General features: G+C 39.5%; 1 protein-coding gene across 1 annotated transcript in view; it reads left to right on the top strand.

Annotated features, from left to right (window-relative positions):
• Nucleotides 1–633: 633 nt before the first annotated feature.
• The window catches only part of PPEF1 (protein phosphatase with EF-hand domain 1), a 34,784-nt gene continuing 16,212 nt past the window's right edge, over nucleotides 634–19,205 (top strand). The window contains exons 1-6 of the mRNA XM_005516848.3: nucleotides 634–943; nucleotides 6,343–6,532; nucleotides 9,586–9,713; nucleotides 10,492–10,543; nucleotides 16,202–16,374; nucleotides 18,059–18,173. Coding sequence (XP_005516905.1) covers nucleotides 6,469–6,532; nucleotides 9,586–9,713; nucleotides 10,492–10,543; nucleotides 16,202–16,374; nucleotides 18,059–18,173 — 532 coding nt within the window. The 5' untranslated portion in view covers nucleotides 634–943; nucleotides 6,343–6,468. The remainder of the gene's footprint in view (nucleotides 944–6,342; nucleotides 6,533–9,585; nucleotides 9,714–10,491; nucleotides 10,544–16,201; nucleotides 16,375–18,058; nucleotides 18,174–19,205) is intronic.

Raw genomic sequence — 19,205 nt, 5'->3', positions numbered from 1 at the left:
CTCTGCCCTTCCCTAGGGATCCTGAAGTTACTGAGAGTCAGGGGTCAGCGTGGCCAGGAGGTGGGTCAGAGATGTGGGACATGCTGCTGGGGGTCAGGCTTTGATTTCAAATCGTGGCTTTCTGACCAGAGCAAGGCTGTGGAGTTCTCAGCTTCTCCTATCCCCTCCCAGCAGTCACACAAAAGGAGAAGATGAGCCAAAACATGAACTGAGTCCACAGAATTCCAGTCACACATTTATGGTGAAAACATGTCCATGCATGAAGAAAGGAACTGAAGGCCTTAGCACAATGCTTCCCATCACAAGATCTGAGTGCTTCATACTTGTGCCATTATCTGGGTATGACTGAGTGATTTGGAGACTGCTTACATCACTTGCACACAGATGCAATGCCTTGTGATAAATTCAGTGTTTCTTTCCTTTAGGGCTTTCATAACCATGCCAGTAACATCAGATAACCAAATAACCAGGACAGCCTTATGTTTTTTTCCGATGTGCTGGATCTGCTAAAATGCAAATCATTGCCTCAACACAGCAGAAAGGCCGAAAGAGATCATGTGACTTCAGATGCAAGGCAGATAACTTCAGCCCATCCCTTTCTCTCCCTGAGATTCAGGAGGCATGGTGACAAAACAGCTCTTCAATGTGGAAACAGCACAGCTGGAGGGCTGCAGCCATGAGCTTTCACATCAGGTTGGGCAATGAAAACAGCATTTTCCCCTGACTGTTTCTGAAGAGCAGCATTCAAGAAATTTCCTCTCGGGAAGCTGTATAAATAGGTGGAGAGCAAGTGCATTGCAGCTTCTGATCTCCAGAGCTCCAGAGAGAATTGGAGCACCTGTTCTGCAGAGCTGCACCCCTCAGGGTTTGCTTGCTCTTAAAAAAAAAAGAATCTTCTAAAGGTACCCTTGTACAAAGTATTGCTGAAGCAGAAAGAAAAAAGGTAATATCTTTGGGTGGGGTATGTATATATCTATCTATATATATGTATATATATTTAGCTCACTTTTAAAAAGTGAATTTACAAATTACAGATGTATGTGTCATTATTTATGATTTTACCATGAGAAGAATCACTGTGCTTCAAACTATAATGTTTGACCTGGACTAAATCAGTTATCTAAAACTTCTGAGTACAGATAAGATCAAATAGCTTTGAGACTAATGTATTTAATGTATTTTTTGTTTTAGAAAAAATAATTTTTATTATATTTTGAACATTGTTCTGATGCTTAACTAAAATTTTATGAAAACCACTCTGAAGCATGAATTTAATTTTTGAACTGGCTCAGATTTCAACACATGTTTATTCTGAAGTTTGCTTTTTCAGATGTCATTAAGACCCTGCTCATTAACTGCAGGAGAGTATGTGATATAGTTTTTTGCTTAAAGGGTGTTAACTTCTATGGTCCAGTTGGGTTCAGTTTACTAGAACCAAATTCGCTTCAAGAATTTCAGTTTTCCCCCTATTGCCTAAGGAAATCTCCCCCTAGAGGCGGTTAACATTTCTGGAAAGTGATATGATGGGTTTGCTTCTCCTTCAAGGTGAAGAAAAATGTGTACCCCATTTGTCCACTTGTATTTGCTACTCCTCCTCTTTGTAAAGTATCTGCCTAAAGCCGTGCTGCACAAAAAAATGAGGCTGCTTGCTTTGTTTGTTTATTTTCTGCACAAAAGAAAAAAGTCAAATGTGAATGTACCCTTTATTGATTATAAATATCACAAACTGGTATTCTCCCACCATGTTTTTCTACATATTCTCCTTGGATTTGCATGCAGCTCCTGAGCTAAGGGATTGTTTGAATTATCTACATGTTCACACTTTTGCTACTCTTGCTTTTATTTCTTTTTGCAGTGCATTTTTTGGCTCAGGAATATGAAACCACCTTAAAACTTCATCCTATTCTTCATCCTATTCTCTTTCAGGCTTTACTGGATTTCTGGTATCTTACTAACATTTGGCCAGCGCTCAACCCACCACATGCATCCCATTCCCTATTGATTCCTGGCCCCAACACTGAGGTCTATCAACACGGCCACTTACAGAAGTCATTCCATCAGCACAGTATTGAGCTTAGCCCTGCTTCCCTGAACAGGCTGAAGAAATTATCTGTTAACATAAAATCCTTTCTCATTTCTGTCTTTCACATATATATAATCACTGAAAATCACTTAGTAGAAATGTTAGTTTGTTTCAGGATGTAAAATGATGGAGACCTAATGACATATTGATTTGTTTATATTTGATGTTCTCATATCAACCCCTTGGCAGATCAAATTCGGTGTTGGTGTCAAAATTACAGCTCCTGTGCCATAGCCAGGTTCCATTTCACTCTGCTAGTTGACTGTTGTCGCTGATGGACATGATATATTGAGGCTTTTTAAGATAATCAGACACACACACACATACTAGCTGCTTCGTGAGGTTAAAGCCTTTAATTGGGGGTTCTTAACTCCTTTTTACGAGGTGTTTTGGTCCAGGTTACATGACTGGATAATAAACCAACACCCTCTTTGGTCCCATTGGTGGGACCAGAGAAAACACACTAAGAACATCTATTCAGTATTGTTTTGAGAAATATTATTTATTTACAATAACACAATTTTGGAGAGAAAACTGTTCCCAGGAACTTTTCCCCTGGGAACAGGTGAGCCTCTGACAGGCTGAAATTCTTTCAGGCTCAGAAAATCGTGTCTACAGACCGTGACTGCTTCAAACTATTTTCTGCAAGGTGGGTCTTTTAGGTAATGAGATCTTCAACTCATCTCCTGATTCCCATCCTTGATAATCCCAACAAGACAGTTTTGGAGACCTGTCCTTCTGCAGGTCCTGTCCTGAGTGTTGTGATTTAATGTCTGGATTCTCTTCTCTAGGGTATTTTAGTCTTTCCAGCTTCATTCCCTCAGCAATGCACAAAGCAAAGCCCTCACAAAACCATATTATTACATATTGTAGCATATTACATTCTCTGCTGTCCTAGTTTCCAAAGGAAAACAATTCTAAAGGAAATCTGTGAGTCACAGTGAAATAAAAAAATTATAGCAAGATGGCACCAATGGAAAGCCTCTTTCTTTAGGTGCATCCATCCATCCATCTGATCTTCATGCAGAAAACTGTCTCTATCTCATCACCTCTCCATGTACGTGTACCTCCTAAGATGTGTTATGGGAGGAGATCATAGCTACCTGTTCACAAATATGATTGAGAAAAGGAATGAGTAGCAAAAGGAGGCACATTGCTGGAGAGAGCTGTTGAAACAACTGCTAGGGGAAGTAGCATAATTATGGAAACCCCATCCCAACAAAAGTAAAAGGAGGAGCCTTTCATTTTTGTTTATCAAAGGTAAGAAACAATTGAAAAGACAGAGGAGTAAGAACTTAAATCCCTGTGGCTCTTATTTGTATGGCTCCCATATCCTCAGGTTTAACCTAGTTTACACTTGTCTGCCAGTAGCACAGCTCAAATAATTTTAAAAGGCAAGGTGTGCTTTAAAGGATGGCTCTCTGCTCAAAGACCATGCTGTCTGATTTCGTTAGAAGTCAGCTATAAATCTTTACAGGATTTCCATTTTCCTTGAGGCTGAGGCAGCCTGGTCTTTATGTGACTGACAAACTGGAGGCATGATTGATTTGGGGCAGCACCTATTACATCCGGACCAAATGATGCTGAGACATATTTTCTGTAAATCAGGCTCTCAACTGCTTGGGTTCTCAACCCCAGATTTTGAAGCACTTGTTGTCTGTAATGTCCAGTGACTCCTGTCACTGAGGAAAAAGCAGCATGTGCCACTCTGGCTCAGCTTTGTGCATGTCCGTTGGCATGATTGCAAAGACATTTTATTTTGCTTCAGCGGATGGGTTGTGCTTTCAGTGCCTATCTCTCACAAAAGTGGCTTTTTTGCTAAACTGAGAGAAATCTAGCAATTTTTTGAAGTTATGTCTAAAAGTGGGGCAGATCACAGACTTGTGGAAATTGAATGCCTGCTTTTTACTCAACATGACAGATTCTTTCTTAAAGGTAAATCAGTGGTATAATATTCAGCATATTAACACAGCATTATATTTCAAATTCTCATCTAGCTACCTTGTGTCTCTTGCAATACCTTGGTAAAAGCCCAGCTTTCCATTTTATCAGCCAGCGTTTGGGGAAATTTTTTAATGGCAAATGATTCCTCACCAGACACTTCTACACTGTGTAATAAGTAGCTCACAGAAATTACTCTCCTGGCCTGGAGTCTGGACATGAAGGTTGGCAGCGAGGATGGCTCCATAGCCACTTGAGAAGTTGTCATGAAAAGGTAGTTGAATGCTCACTCAGTCCATTTTAGAATGCAGATATTTAGGGCTGAAGATGATGATTATTCCTCTGGACTAGCTCTTTGATTTGGCCCTTTTAGGAGATTTAATTATAGGTTATATCTTCACAAGTTTTTCTCCAAGCTGCAAGTGTATGTTTCTGTCTTCATTTACTGCTGTCACAATAAAATTTGTCCCTATGCCTCTACCTTTCAATTTCTTTGCTCAAGGAGGTTCTAGAAGTCCATGAGTTTAGAGGTATGTGGAAGAGAGTGGTGATGACTGGGAGGAAAGCTGAAGTCGTTGAAAGCAGGATATGAGCACAATTCAGCCCCCATTTCATGGGTCAGCCCATTGTTTGCTGTGGTTTGGAGGGGGCCCTGTTCTGTTTGGGGCTCCCATTGCCCACTTGCTGGGCACAGGCTGACCTGCTCTTTAATCATGAGTCTTGCTACCATAGAACTTAGACTGCAAGATCTATTTTGCCCTTAGTCTTCACATCACAATTCAAGTCATGGCTGGCTTGTTTGATATGGAGTAATGAAGGCTTGAGATTTTCTTGAGAGGAAAAGTGAGGAGATGGTAACCAGGAGAGCAAGAATTGTTTGGAGAGAAGACAGATTTGAGCTATTAGCAATATCAGTGCTGTATTTGATGCTGCCAAAGCCATTGATTGGCTCAAAATTAATGTAAGAGCACTTTTTTTGGATTACATGATACCTCCTTCAGAGGGAAGTAAAGCAGTCCATTGTGGGTAAAAAAATCTTAAAATCCTTCTTTCCTGAAATGATTACTGACTCATAAGGAGTCAGACCAAGCACAAGTGTAGGATACCTTTGTTTTGTGGGACCCTGAAAAAAAGCCCCAGAACTACAAAGAGTTGTGTTATATTAACATGACAGGACAGGATATCATATATAATAGTAATAAATGTCAAAATCTGCACATACAGACCCACAACTATAAGTATTTTCTAATTATTGAAATTTAAATTGACCTAGTTATGCATTTATGGGGTTTTTTTCTTATGTATCCTTTTTTTTTATTTTGATTTCTGCTAGTAAAGCCAAAGGAAAATAGTAGCTAAGCATTCATTTTATGCTGATGAATTTCTTCTTTGTTTTAAAACTCAAGTTAAAAGAAAAGGAATATAAATGAAACAAAACAACAGATAAAATAATTTAGATGTCAGATGTATCCCTGGAGACAGAGAGAGAGGTGTCAGCATGATCATATAAGAAATCTTTAGCTAAAACAAAGTTCAGTACCTAAGAGCATCTTATCACTTAGAAATTGATCCATTTTGTATCTCAGAGGAATTGTATTCATTTGAATTTGTTGATTAGAGAGTGCATTGCATTAGCAAATGATACTATTTAGTGAAGAGCTGAGCAAGTACCAGGAGAAAAACCCAAGACTTCACTCCAAAATGCATTTTGTTCATCTATTTAATGAAACAAAATATTTTCCTTGGATTTTTTTCAATAGAAATGCAACAGAAAATTGGATATTTCATTTAAATGAAATCTGATAATGAAGTGATTTGCTATGGTGCTGTCTGTCCTGGTAAATTTGGTGGTAGTGACACTGAACGATAAAGTGATAAATGGGGTGGTAAGGCAACTTTTCAAATCAATGGAGTGTTAGGAGGATTGAGGGTTGGTTTTTTTTTAGCAGTACTATCACATGTAATTTAAAATCTTTTAAATTCTGCAGTTCCAATTTTCAAATCATCAGAGTGAAGAGTAATGTGTCTCCATAGTCCCTTGTCCCTGGTAGTAAGGCTTTAAATAGCTATTCTTCATATAAGAAATCACTGCTGCACATTAACATTAAGCTAACATGTAAGGAGTGAACTGTATTAATTAGTAAGTTAATTTCTCTTGACTGCAAGTTGATAGTAATCAGATGTGGGAAAAAAAAACCCTAGTATGGTCCAGTTTAGGTAGGATGTGCTGTACAATAATTTGTTATGTGCTGAAGGTTCTTCAGATTCTGTGATTGTTTTTTCTCTCTATCCCTCCCTCCCAATCTCATCCCTGTTAGGAATACTAGGAGGAGCCCAGGAGCCCAAAGGAGTGTACCCCTCATCACCTAAGGGACAACACAGGAAATATGTATAAGGCTAACAGCTGAGAGGAACATGCTTCGTATCAGCTGCAATTAAAACGGATGGGCAGCATCATTGGAACCATGGGGTGCAGCAGTTCTGTAGCTGACAGGAAGTCAGAGAATGGTGAGTGTTGCCTTCATCTTCAGGGCAAGAGGTTGTTCTCTCTCTAACACCAGAAAAAGATTGTTCCCCCCCAGTCCTGTTGTCAAAATACTTGTTCAGGGAAATTATATTATAATTATTTTCTTTTTAAGACCGTGCATAGCTTTTAGATGCTGGCTGAGGTCAGGAAGCAGCTTTAGATCTCCTCTAACATTGACAGATTGGGTTGTAAATGAGTCACAGCATCTGGGACAGAAGCTTAATTTCAGAGGTGTCTGTGCTCACTCTGTCACTGGCAAAGCTTAGGGGGTAAGGTATTGAGTGGGACCTTTTATGGCTTTTCACATCACAGGTTCCTGGGCAAACCGCCCCAATTTCCCTGCTGTTGTGTGATCCCAATTATGAAATGAGTGCAATAAAGCAGAGCTATTACAATGACTTCAAAATCAGTTTTCTGGCCTACCAAGTGCCTGGCCTGACATTCTCCCAGAAAAATACTGAGGCTGTTAGCTGAAAGTCTCCACGGGACTTGGATCATCACCCTCCTTTTAATCATACCTTGATATGAACTCAGCAGTCTTTGCACTGGCAGGTGGATTCCAGGATTCACTCAGACCTTTGTTCAGACCCTCTGTGTTCTCTTTCAAGGTTTTTCATTAAAGCACAATTTATTGGTCAGCAGAGAGCCATGTTACATGGTACTGTGCATAGTGTTAGGACATTATTATGCTGAACAGCCATGGTTGAAAATGAAGGCTCTTTTTGGCTACCAAGCCAGGACACGACACACAGGAAGATGGTGACTAAGAAGCAGGAACACTTAGTCATAGCTACAGGGATCCCAGCTGACTGGTTTGAGAGCAGCCCTCTGCTTTGTGTATGCTATTTCAAAGCAGCATCAGGGCTGTACCACAGAGGTGAAAGTAGAATGGAATCATCCAGAGTCCCAGACCTACCTGTAACAGGGAGGCAGCTCTTCCTCTTTGGGTTTGCATGCCATGCCTACATGCATCTCTGCCATGTGAGACCTTGGGGATGTGCTACTTGGGAATATTTCTGAATGTGTAAAAGCTTGGAGTGGGCATGAGGAGCTGTACTCTTTCTTGATCAACAACCATCAATGCACATTGATGTGGGGATTAGGATTTTGTGTGCTTGCTGGACTGTGTTTTGTCTTCTGGAGTTGCTGGATGGTTTCCTTTCTGCTCTTCAACGGTAGTCAAGTTGCTGATGCTGAATCATTCAATTTGCAGCCTACGGCTGTACATTTCTCTAATGCATTAATAACCCAAATTTAACAGATACTTGTTGGTATAGAGACCTTCTTCAACTGATAACAATTTATTTTAGAGATGCAGTTTAGCCTAGTATGGAAATCATGTTCTGAATCATATTCTCATGTTCTGAGAATAACAGTGCTGTAATAAGTACAATTAAAAAAAAAAAGAAAGACAGGAAATGTTCTGTTAGATTTGCAACATTAACCAAAGTGATTGATATGTATCTGTCTTATGTGATAGCAATGGAACTGTGCCATGTTAAGTGCTCAGGACCATAAAGCAACCCAGGGGGCTTTAATGGGAAATTTAATGGCTCTGATGCTGGAAATCCATTTCTGTGCTGGTGATTGTGCTTTGCCCCTTAGGTGCTCTTCAAAAACAGAAATGTTGGTGACAGCCTTGCTGTAATGTCTCAGGCTTTCAGGTCTGTAGTGGTGGGGACTTCCAGAAAGGACAGAAAATAAGAAATCTCAGAGTTTATGCAGGGTCTGAAGGATGCTCTTAGTAATATAAAGATCACATTTCCTTCAGGCAGGAGGATATTTCTAGAATGGATGCAGTATCTATAGGATCAGAGACTTTCTGGATTTTGGTCTTGTCTAGACTAGAAAATTTTACCACTTTCACTATACCATGTACTAATAAATGGTAAAATAAGCAAACAACATGTTGTTATGGCATCTGTAAGCATTTTTATAAAAATGTTTTCTTAATGTTATACTCTATTAATAGAATCACTTTCCAATTAATATTTGTTCCTACCTGCATAACTATCAGTAAGAAATTAATCATTCTCACTCAGGTTCCACTCATCCTAGTGTAAAAATTCCTGGTATTTGTGAGAAGTTACAATAATTGACTGTTGTCCCTGTAGTACAGAGTTTTTCTTTACTGTTTTGCAATGCAGGACAGTGCCCATCCCAGGACCTCTTTCTGCCCCCAGATGTTTCTCTGCTTAATAAACTTTTATCTGAGCATTTAAAGGATATGTGATCTCTTTGTAGCATGAATGAGGCCTGAAGGCAGCAGGCTCTTTCCTCCAGGCTGTAGTCTTGATGATTGTCCTTCAGTGAAGTTTCCAGCAGTTTTCCAGACTGACACCATTGTAGACACAACTTTTTGAAGTGCTGAGTGGAATGCATACTCAGCACATAGTCAAAAATGGTCTTCTGGAATGTTCCATTGACTTTTTGGGGTGAGTGTTCTTTTGTTAGCCAGTCACTGCCTTTTTGGTTTCTCTGTAAGCAACATATTCTACCCTTCAATACCATTTGTTAACTTTTTATCCTAGGATTTGAATTTCGCTGGTTTGCTGATGCAGCTCTGCAGGCAAAAACTTTCTGGTAGAAGAGGCTGTTGTAAATACTGTCATAAATGGTTGTTCATGTCACAGCTTGAAAAATCAAAGGTTTTTACTGGAGATTGATAAAGAAATACACTGTTGATAGGCTAAACTGTTCTTCCTTTCTTCACCTTCCCAAAACCCATAGCGTGCCCATCAGCTGAACATAACTGACTTCTTACCTGGGTACTATCTTCAAGAGAATTAAATGGTGAAGGTTACTAACTACTTAGGCCTGAGCAAGTCAGCTAGCTTGGGATTTGTGTCAGAAGACAGAAACAGTAAAGACATAATGTATTTTTTTCAGTCTCATATTTACTGGATTTCATCTTGTTGACTGTGCACAATGGACTGAATCATCATCTGATTGCAAAATTCTGTAAAGGCAGCATGCATATTTTCCTTGTAGATTATCCTGCATCCATGTGTACTCCACTGCTTTGTTTTGACAGTTATTAGAGCGGCAGTCCTCATCCAGAAGTGGTACCGCTTTACCATGGCCCGGCTGGAGATGAGGCGCCGCTATTCTCTCAGTATCTTTCAGTCAATTGAATATGCTGATGAACAGGATCAACTACAGGTTTGTAATCTTCCATTCTTCCTATAAAACAGTTATGTTATCCCCAGGACTGTGGTTGTACAAACAAAATGGGTGTGTGGTGATTTCTTCTACAAAGCTGGGTCTTGATTAATAAAACTGTTTCCCTGCCTGACACATGAACTAAGTTGTGTGTATTCATACACAGTCATACAGATGAATGTAACTACATAGGCTTCAGGACACCATTCTGCCATACAGCATGTCTAGGGTATAGGTTCCTGTATAGCAGCTCTGTTAGCCAGGGATTGCAGGTCAGTTACAGATCACTAAGGGTGATCTAAATTGTCTATGAGGCAATACATGTGCAACAGAGATATCAGTGTTTCAGCATGTCAGCCCAGGCTTCCCTTAGGGTCAGTATAGGAAATTTGGAACTTATAGGCCTTTGTGTTCATCCTAGCATCTGTGTCTAAAGTTGGCTCAGTGCATTGTAGCAGTTGTTTCTATTGACTATGAAGGAAGTCTAGGCAAATAGTCTGGGTGGTGGGAAACATCAACAGCAGTGAAACAGCCCTGAAACATTTTATGTATGCATGAAGTGTCAGTTGTGAATTCATAGCAAAAAAAGGAAAACTAGCTATTTTTGTAGTAGGACACAAATTGTGTCATTACTGCAGGCTGATACTATGGAAATATACAGTAGTGACTTATATCCCCCTAAACGGGAAACTGCAAGTAATTGAGGAAGAAAGATGTTAATGCTTGTTGGATCACGTAAACTGATCAGTGTATTTGTTCTTTTCTTTTGCATACTCAGCTATCCAACTTTTTTACATTCATGCTGGATCATTGTACTCATCCTGATTCAGGTAACAATAAAAATAAAAGTAATGTGCAGATTGTGCTTGAAAAACTTGAGTGAAGAAAGTTAATTTTAAATGTGATATTTACAGCTTACAGCATGTGCTGGGGTTGAGGTTTGGTGTCCCAAATACTGTAAAATGAATTTGATCCTCTAAGTGTTACACTGACACTATTCACTATCTACTTAGTAAGTCAGAGCAGTCAGTAAGTCAGAACAGATGCCTGTTGTCCTTTTGAGAATATTCAGAGATGCTCAGAGTGCTTCCTTATATGTTGCTGCCCTTCTTAGAGAATCCAATTTTCACAGCTTTCTATACATGTTTTCTTAAACTATGAGATGTTGATTATTCAGAAAGATTGTGTTCACTTGGTTTAAGGCAGGTATAATGAAAGAGGTTGCTCTTTTTCCCCCACCACCTCTGGCAGTTCTGGACCACGTTTTAATATAATTTGTTCTAGATTTCACTACAACATGTATCAGTATGTGAATGATAAAAAAGGAAATAAATTTAAACTGCTGGAGATAAATCTTTAGAAACCATCTCAATTAAGCTTCAGTTATTCAAGGAATAACCTTTAATTTTTGAAGTATTTTGGGATCCTTGGACATAACTTACTTTTGAGGTCAAGCTCAACAGAAGGACAGACTGAAAGTGATTCCTAAGTCCAGAAAACAAACATGACTTCCTTGAACAAATTCAGAATAGATCTAATCCCAGTGGAGTTAAAAATGAGGCTGTCCCTTTCTTATTGCATTACAAGAGAATGCTTTTTCTCTTTCATCTGGTCTAGCCATGGGTTATTTCAATTAAAATTTGCACAAGATACTTTGATAGCAGGATAAAACCACCTTCAAAACCTTAAGTGGTTCAGTGTTCTAATGACAACCGGTAGAAATTGCAATTTTGCTCTCTTAAATACTTTAGAGTGCCTAATGCTCTCTGTGCTCTGCAGAAAAATAAATTACATTTTAGCCTTGCTCCAAAGTCAAGGCAGATGATACAATAGTCCTCCCTTTGATTTTTTTTTCCATTACTGCCATATTCTGTGAAAAAAATCTGCTTTAGTCATTTAACTTCCTGGGAAGGAATTGGCAAATTCAAAGAAAATCAGATACTGCTCACTTCATCTACTTCATGCTTCTAGTGCACCTCTGTTCAGCTTTTCCACCTGAATGGGAAAGAAAACAGTAGTTCTAGGTCTGAGATTTTGCAAAATATTGTTAATCTCCATTTTTATTATAATATTAAAATGTTTTTTTACAACTGCTTGTTGTAGATATGATTTTTCCACCTTTATTAACTGTGTCTACTGACAGAAGGAATGAAGGTGAGGTGTCTCAGGTGACTTGCTAGGGCTCAAGACATTGCAGAGCACACTGCTACATGCATAGGCTGTTCATGTGCAGGTGGAGATCTGAGCCTCACCTGTGCACAGTGAGGGATACAGAGGGTCCTGTGGACTGCTCCTCATCACCACTGCACAGGTCACCTGTTCTTGGTCTTGTAGATATTGGGAATTTCAGATGTGGTTAAGACTGTGTTCTGGGTTGATAACAAGAAACATATGATAAAGTGTATATGGTTTATGCTAAAGCGTTCTTTGTCTTGCTAGCTTAAAACTTCCATCTTTTGGGACTGATGTTGTTAAGACTTGACTGCTCCAAAGGCTTTATTTTTGTCTTTTGTCTTTCTAACAGCCTGAGTTACAGCTACCAGAACCCTAAACAAAACAGAAAAATTCCGCTGTATGTTTAATAGAGATGGCCAAGGCTGCCTATGCAAAGGAGCTGACTTAGATTTTTTTTGAGGAATTGCACATCAAATGTGTATTGTGTTGTGGTTATCTTGCCCAACTGCTGGCTGTGTGCATTCTTTGCTTTAAGCTCTTGATTGCTTGCCCCTGAAAGTGACCTTTGCAGCACTCATGCTAGCCCCACTAATGTAAGCAAAATCAAGTGGTGAGTAGAGGGATTCTTAAAAGAACTGCTTCCACTTTTGCTGAATCATCATCTTAAGACGTGAACCACAGTGAATGTAAACATAACAATCAGAGAGACTTCAAATTGACTTTGCTATTCTCAAGCATTTTCTAAAACCTTCAATTTTCTGGCTGTTTTTTCATCAGTGTGTGCTCACTTAAATTAGAGTGATAGCATATGGTTCAAAAGCTGTCTCCAAGAAGACAGTATATAATATTCTTACCAAAAAATATTACTGTTCTTCTTAGTATGTGATAAGAAAGTTAGATGAAAAATTTGTGATCTGTGGTTTTCTTTACATTATAAACTACTCAGCCTCCACCATTAATCTTGTTACTTTCCTCTTTTTAATCTGTTTTTTTCAGATTATGTTTTGCAAAGAAAGAAAGCAGCTGCCATCTCATTAACACAGTCGTGCTTTTGATGTGATTGTTTATCTCTTATACCCTAAAGCTTTTTTCATCCTCTCATTCTCCTTAAGATGTCAGTGTAGTTTGTGATTGGGATATTATACAGCTGAGTGTCTCGTTCTGCTTCTTATTAAAGGCTATTTTGCAAGGGTTTGTGGAAAATAAGAATAAACCCCTTTTCTACCTTACACTTCTCTCCCTCATTTCCTAAAAAAACCTTCCTACCTTCTCAGCTTTCAATGGAAAGTTCTCTGGTCAGACAAAGCTGGAAACTGCCTTTCCAGCAAAAGATGACCCATTTACTCACTCTTTTATGGGCACATCGAGGGTGAGAAGACTACAGATACATCCTGAGAAAAATGGTAGGACTGGGAATCTAAACCTGTTCCTCTCAAGGTCACCAGGGCACCTCCTGGAGCCTTCCTTCAAAGGGCAACAAAAAAAAAAGTGTTGTTTTCTGCAGTTTCACTCCCCATGATGCCTCCCTTACAGCTTTAACACCCTTCCAAGATGTTTTGCACAGAGTGATTCTTACAGTGGGGAATGTTATAGCTGCTTGCAGTTTGTAGCACCAGGAATGGTGTGAAGGAAGAAATGTTTGAAGCATTTTAGAGACCTCCTTCCTCTTTGTAGGCTCCGTGTCCATTTGTCTTTGACCTGAGGGCTGTGGATAGGTATCTGGCTTATATAAGAGCACTTCTCAGGAGTCAGAGGTGCTCTCAGTTACCCCAGTGGTCAGGTTGAAGGCACACTGATGGTGGCAGAACAGAGAACTGATTTCAGAGCTGCAGAAGTAGCTGATTCCCAGTTACCCCCATAGTGAGTACATTCTTGGCAGTGGCAGCTTTGACTTGCCTTGAAAAACTCCCATGGCAAGGTGATCTGGTCAGGAGAATCAGGTCTTTGAGCTTTCTGTGGCCAGATTGACTCCACTTAGCTCTGGCTGTTTGTGCTGAACATGGAATGTGGCTGCAGGGTAGTTTTTTGGGTTTTGTTAATAGTGAAGACTCCCTGAGCCTGGGCTAGACCTCAGGTGTCAGAGTACAAAGCAGATCATTGCCTGTGCTTCCTCTAGTGAGTGGAGAGATGCAGATGCTGGCAGAAGATATTTCATTCTGTCTTGACACATGTGCCTGAACCAGGCATGCCAAGACTTTTCATCCCTGTCTTTCAGTATGAACTGAAAGAACCTTGACAGCTTTGACTAGCAAAATGTGAGGGGTGCTGAATCCTTCAGAATTAATCTTACATGGGGCATGTGGTGAGCTGGGGTACTTGCTGGACAGCGTAGTCATTCCCCAGGCTGCATTAGATCATCCATTACTGACTGTTGAGAGATGGGACAGTCATGCTGTGCAGGAAGAAGCCATAAAATCCAGCTGAAAGACAGCCTGAGGAGCCGTAAACACACTCTGAGGGTAATGACCATGACTGGCTTTTAACAACTCATCCAGAAAGTGGAAAATGGGGTGTACTTTGCAGAGATATGTCCTACAGGGAAGGATTGGTTTTCCCAGCCTGAGCATGTGCCAAAACAGAAGTGAGTCTGTGAGGAAGGCAAGTTCATATTCAGAGGTAAAGCGATGGATGGATGGCCTACCGTGTGCTGGAAGGGAAGACAGGAGTAGGGGCAGGCATGGGCCTGCTTGGCTTGAAACGCTGAGAGGATCACTGACTCTGAAGGAGTCAATTCAGATGAGAACAGCTGGTTAGAGCAGGCAAGAAATGAGGCATTTGGGTCTGAGGAGTTAGTTCTGCAGTCACCTACTTCTTGGGAAATAGGGTGCAAAGAGAGATACTGTCCAGAGGCCTGCTGCTAGAGCTGGAGCAAGAATTGCTGCAAATGTGCTTGGCTGATCACATGTGAGAATCAGCAATTTCAGTCCATAGTGACATGCTGGTGTCCAGCCAGACAAAGCTGTAATCGTGGTGGAAGACTGCAAATCAAACTGCACTTGGTGAAAACGCTGAACCCTGAGCACCTTGCTGTTACTTGATGCTTTAATCCATTTAATTGGCTGAGTATAACATTGCATTAACACTGAATGTGCTAATCAGCTCACAGCTGAAGTGCTGATAGTAAAAAGGGACTTTTAAAAATCCAGATTACATTTTTATCTACTTATTTCTTTAATATGGATTTTATCCAGTTGCAAGACAAGTTGGTCTTTATGAATGTCATAATTTATGAGGCCACATGCTGGTTTTGGCTACTGTGAGTTTTGAGTCACAGCTACAGGTCAGCTGTAAATCAGCAATAAATATTACAGCTACACAGCTGTAAATAATACATTTTTTTGCAGTTGCAAGAAATCAGGGTTACAGAAAACCTAACTGCAGCCCAGTAAAAAGTGTTTACAACAATCATCTCTCAAGAGCAACTCTGAAACAGCATCTGCTAGAACACTTTTTTTTAGGGCCTGGTTCTCTATTTTAGAATAATATATGGCTGAGACAACCTGAAAGAAGAAAACACTGAAATCTGCTGATCAGTCAGTTATGTTCTAAGGTTATGTCAAGAAAAATATTGGATTGAAGCAATTAGCAGTGTTCCTGCTTTCTCCATGTTCCGGGAAAATTAGAAGCTATGCTCTACTTTCACCACTCTGTTTTTGTTTACTGTATTTCAGACAGTAGTTTTATGGCAGCCAACCAAAAGCTGGCATAGTTTCCCAGCTGTATCAGAAAGACTTGACTTGCAATCTGCTGTGAACAAATAGAATTTTGTTGGTGACTTTTAAAATAATCACTGTGACCTGCTGGTGTTTAGCCTAAAATTTCTGAGTAGAAAATAAAAGCAGCAGAAGTGAATCTTCAAAACCTGTATTAAAAGTGTAATATTGAACTTTAAACAGATTATGGTCATTAAATAATCAGCCAAGACTTTTGTGTCTCCTTGCCTCAGGGGGAAGAAGAAGGATGTTTGTACCAGGTGGTGGTTCTTGTTACCTGTGAGCAGAATGCTCCACAACTCCAGTGCAAAATGTTTTGCACCTTGATGACAGCTAACAGCAGCTGGAAAAGAGTTTTTGCCTTTTTTTAACTTTGGTTTTGTCTTTTTTTTCCTTGTTGTGGTTGATTGGTTGGTTGGTTTTAGTGTTGTGAAACAGTCTGGGGTGACCTGGAGCTTTTCCACTACAGGAGGCAGGAGTCAGCTGCTGTAATACTGCAGCAGTTAAAGCAGTTACATTCAGCCAGTTCTGGCCATGCTGTTACAGCTCTGTGGGGGACTGAAGTTTCTACATTTTTGTTTTTCTTCCATCTTGTTCCAGTTTCTCAAATTTTCACCAGCCCTAGTTCTCCTCAGGTGGTGGATGAAGACTTATGTTTAAAAGAATTTGAAAAGAAGATTAATGTTCCAGACTCCTATTATGGACCACGACTCTCATTCCCCCTTACTGTTGAAGATGCCAATGCTCTCCTTCATGCTTTCAGGAATGAACAGGTAATTTGCAAGAAGTTTGTTTCCTTTTTTTTAAACTTATTTTACATCTGTCAAGCTGTAGGTCCACAATCCAATGTAAGGCTAAACTGGTGCCCAAAGAGATATTTCACCCTTCTTTTACATCTCATTACTTTTTCCTGCTAGCTCAGTGTGATCATAAATGTGCATGGTAAGCTGCCTTGGGAAATTAATCTGGCTGTAAGCTAACACAATAATATCAAAAGCAGACAGTTCTCAGACAGACAAGTCCCCACATTTGATTCACTGTTTTGCTGCATGACCACCAGGCCCAGCTTCTGGGAGGAGGCAGGGACTAGTGAAATGAAAGGGAACCCTTAGCAGCTGCAAGGCAGGTGTTCTCAATGAGAGTGCAGGACTGGGGAAGATGTCCTAAGCTGAATAGAAACTAATTATCATATTTTTATGGGTTAAAAGTGTTCAGTGTTTGGTTCTCTTTTTCCCAGCACCTCACTGTTTTAGAGGAATTGGGGTGTAAGGGTTAATCACCTATTGCAGGGTGCAAGAATCCACTGTAACAGTGGAGTGACTATAAAGCATTGCTAATGTAGCAGAACAGAGTGATTGCACAAATCTCTGGAGCTCAGGCTGCAGCTTCCAAGGCACTGAGGAAGCTGTTCCTCATTCTGTATATTCCTGAGCAAGCCCTTTTGTTGCCCACAAGATGAGGATGGAGCAGGGAGGCATTAAATGGCACAGCTTTGTTTGAACTTGTAATTATTTGTGCTTAAGAATATGCTATATAAAAGGGGCAAGGGTCTATCATGCTTTTTAATTTACTAAATAGGAATATATTTCTCCAGAAATTTTCTGTGGAGGCTGGTTGTAAAAGTACAAAATATAAAGCACATAATAAATAAGCCAACCCAGACTTCACCTTACTGTCCACTCTCCCTTCTCTAACTATAGCTGGCATTTTATTAAGGGAATAGTCATATGTAATTAACCTTTCTGTTTGCTTAAAAACATGAATCTTGAAGACTCATTTTGTTGCTCATCTATCTCCTCTACCAAAATTCCTCAGATCTCTGATGGAATTAAAAGTTTTAAAAATCACCAACTGACAAAATTTTCATAAAGAGCATTAGGAGAGAAGACCAGAAACTTCAATGTTCTGTTGTTAAAATTTATTCATTGTGAAGAAGATAACCCTTACCAAGGCAGCCCTTACTGGAATTTTCTTATCATTGTTCCTGAAATTTGCTGAAATATAATTTATGGCCTTTGGGGGGTTTTTGTTTTAGAGGTTGTGTGGGTTTTTTTGGTTTTGTTTGTTTGTTTGGTTGGTTGGTTTTTACTCACACCTAGAATTATATCCTTTTTTTTTTTCCCCCAGTTACTTTAAACAAATGGCCTTATGCAATGATTCTGAGTGCTCTATCTTATCTCTTCTGAAAAACAGGAAGAGTAGAAACAGTACAGTATAAATAAAGTGGGAAAATCTGCAAAACAAGTTCAGTAAGGGCTCCATATCCATTCACTGGGAAGCAAATGAAAAGCTATGAACACTCCTAATTCTGAGTACTAGGCCATACAGCCTGTACTCATGTCTGGAGGTCTGCATTATAAATAACCTTGGCAGGACATGTCTGATATTAATAAGGCACACAGACCTATTGCTAATTCAAAGAAGTCTTCCTTTTCTACCTGCTTTTTCTTCTCACAGCTGCTTCATGCCCGCTATGTACTGCAGCTGCTAAGTGAAACTAGGAGGGTTCTCAAGGAAATGCCAAATATCACCCATCTTTCAACTTCCTACTCCAAGGAGATAACTGTCTGTGGTAAGGTGCCAGAGACTGCTTTGGGCTATGGGTTGATATTCTAAGTGGTTAGAGAATGATACTGCCATTTCCAAATTCTGTCATTAGAATAAAGTTCTCAATGCCCTTTAAAAAAATATTTATTTTTATTTATTTTCCCCCACAAGTACATAAATTGGAGCAAACAAACAAAAAAAAATAATGTTCCTGAGTCATAGTAAGTATATTTTAAGAAATTCCCTCACCTCCACTTTCCTGTTCTTGTTTAACGTTTCTGAATGAGTCAGTATTAATTCAGCTAACACTGCAGTGCAGCTTAAATACTCCTGCACTTCCACCTCTAAAATGCCACCAAGTATTTTGATCACTGGCTGTAAGCCTCACCTCTTTCTCCTCTCACTGAGAAAAAGACCTTACTAGTAATGATTTTAATGATTTTAATCATAATTTACTCCATAATGATTTTAATGGGGGTTTAATGTGGGTGGAAAAAAGACCTTTTGTTGACAGCATGACTATCTAGAATAAACTGAAATGATAATAACCCCTCATTTCTAGGGAGACCCAAGAGGATGGGTAAGTCTTTATACAACCAACAAATTAATCTCACAGAATAATGTGTCACACAATAAAGAACTAAGAGCTCTTTGCCTATCTATTTTGTTATATTTTTGTAAATTATGGATAATGGGATGCAGTATCCTGGCTTGACACAGTATGCAGTAGCTGCAAAACAAAACAATGATGGTGACATAACTCTTGACATCTATCAGTGTGTGCTATGTGTAGTAGTAAAGTAGTATAAAGGAGGTACTTGCAAAACAAATAATGTTTTTTAAGATGTGGTTATGGACCTACTTTGATTGCCAGAAAAGGATTTTTTAAAATGAGGTTTTGTATAAACGGTAATTCATTAACCAAGCCAACAAGACCCCTTTCCAAACCAAGGAAACACAGATTCATGCTTGTTCACAACACATGTTCTTGTTAAATAAACATTCCTCTTCATGTTTATATTGCATTTGCACTATGCAACCAACATCAAAAGGGATC

The sequence above is a fragment of the Pseudopodoces humilis genome, chromosome 2 (assembly GCF_049639895.1).
Source record: "Pseudopodoces humilis isolate 2021_Gansu_Grassland_sample_001 chromosome 2, ASM4963989v1, whole genome shotgun sequence".
NCBI classification, from domain to species: Eukaryota; Metazoa; Chordata; class Aves; order Passeriformes; family Paridae; genus Pseudopodoces; species Pseudopodoces humilis.
The sequence above is the reverse complement of the archived record's forward strand: the minus strand, read 5'-3'. Positions and strand labels throughout refer to the sequence as shown.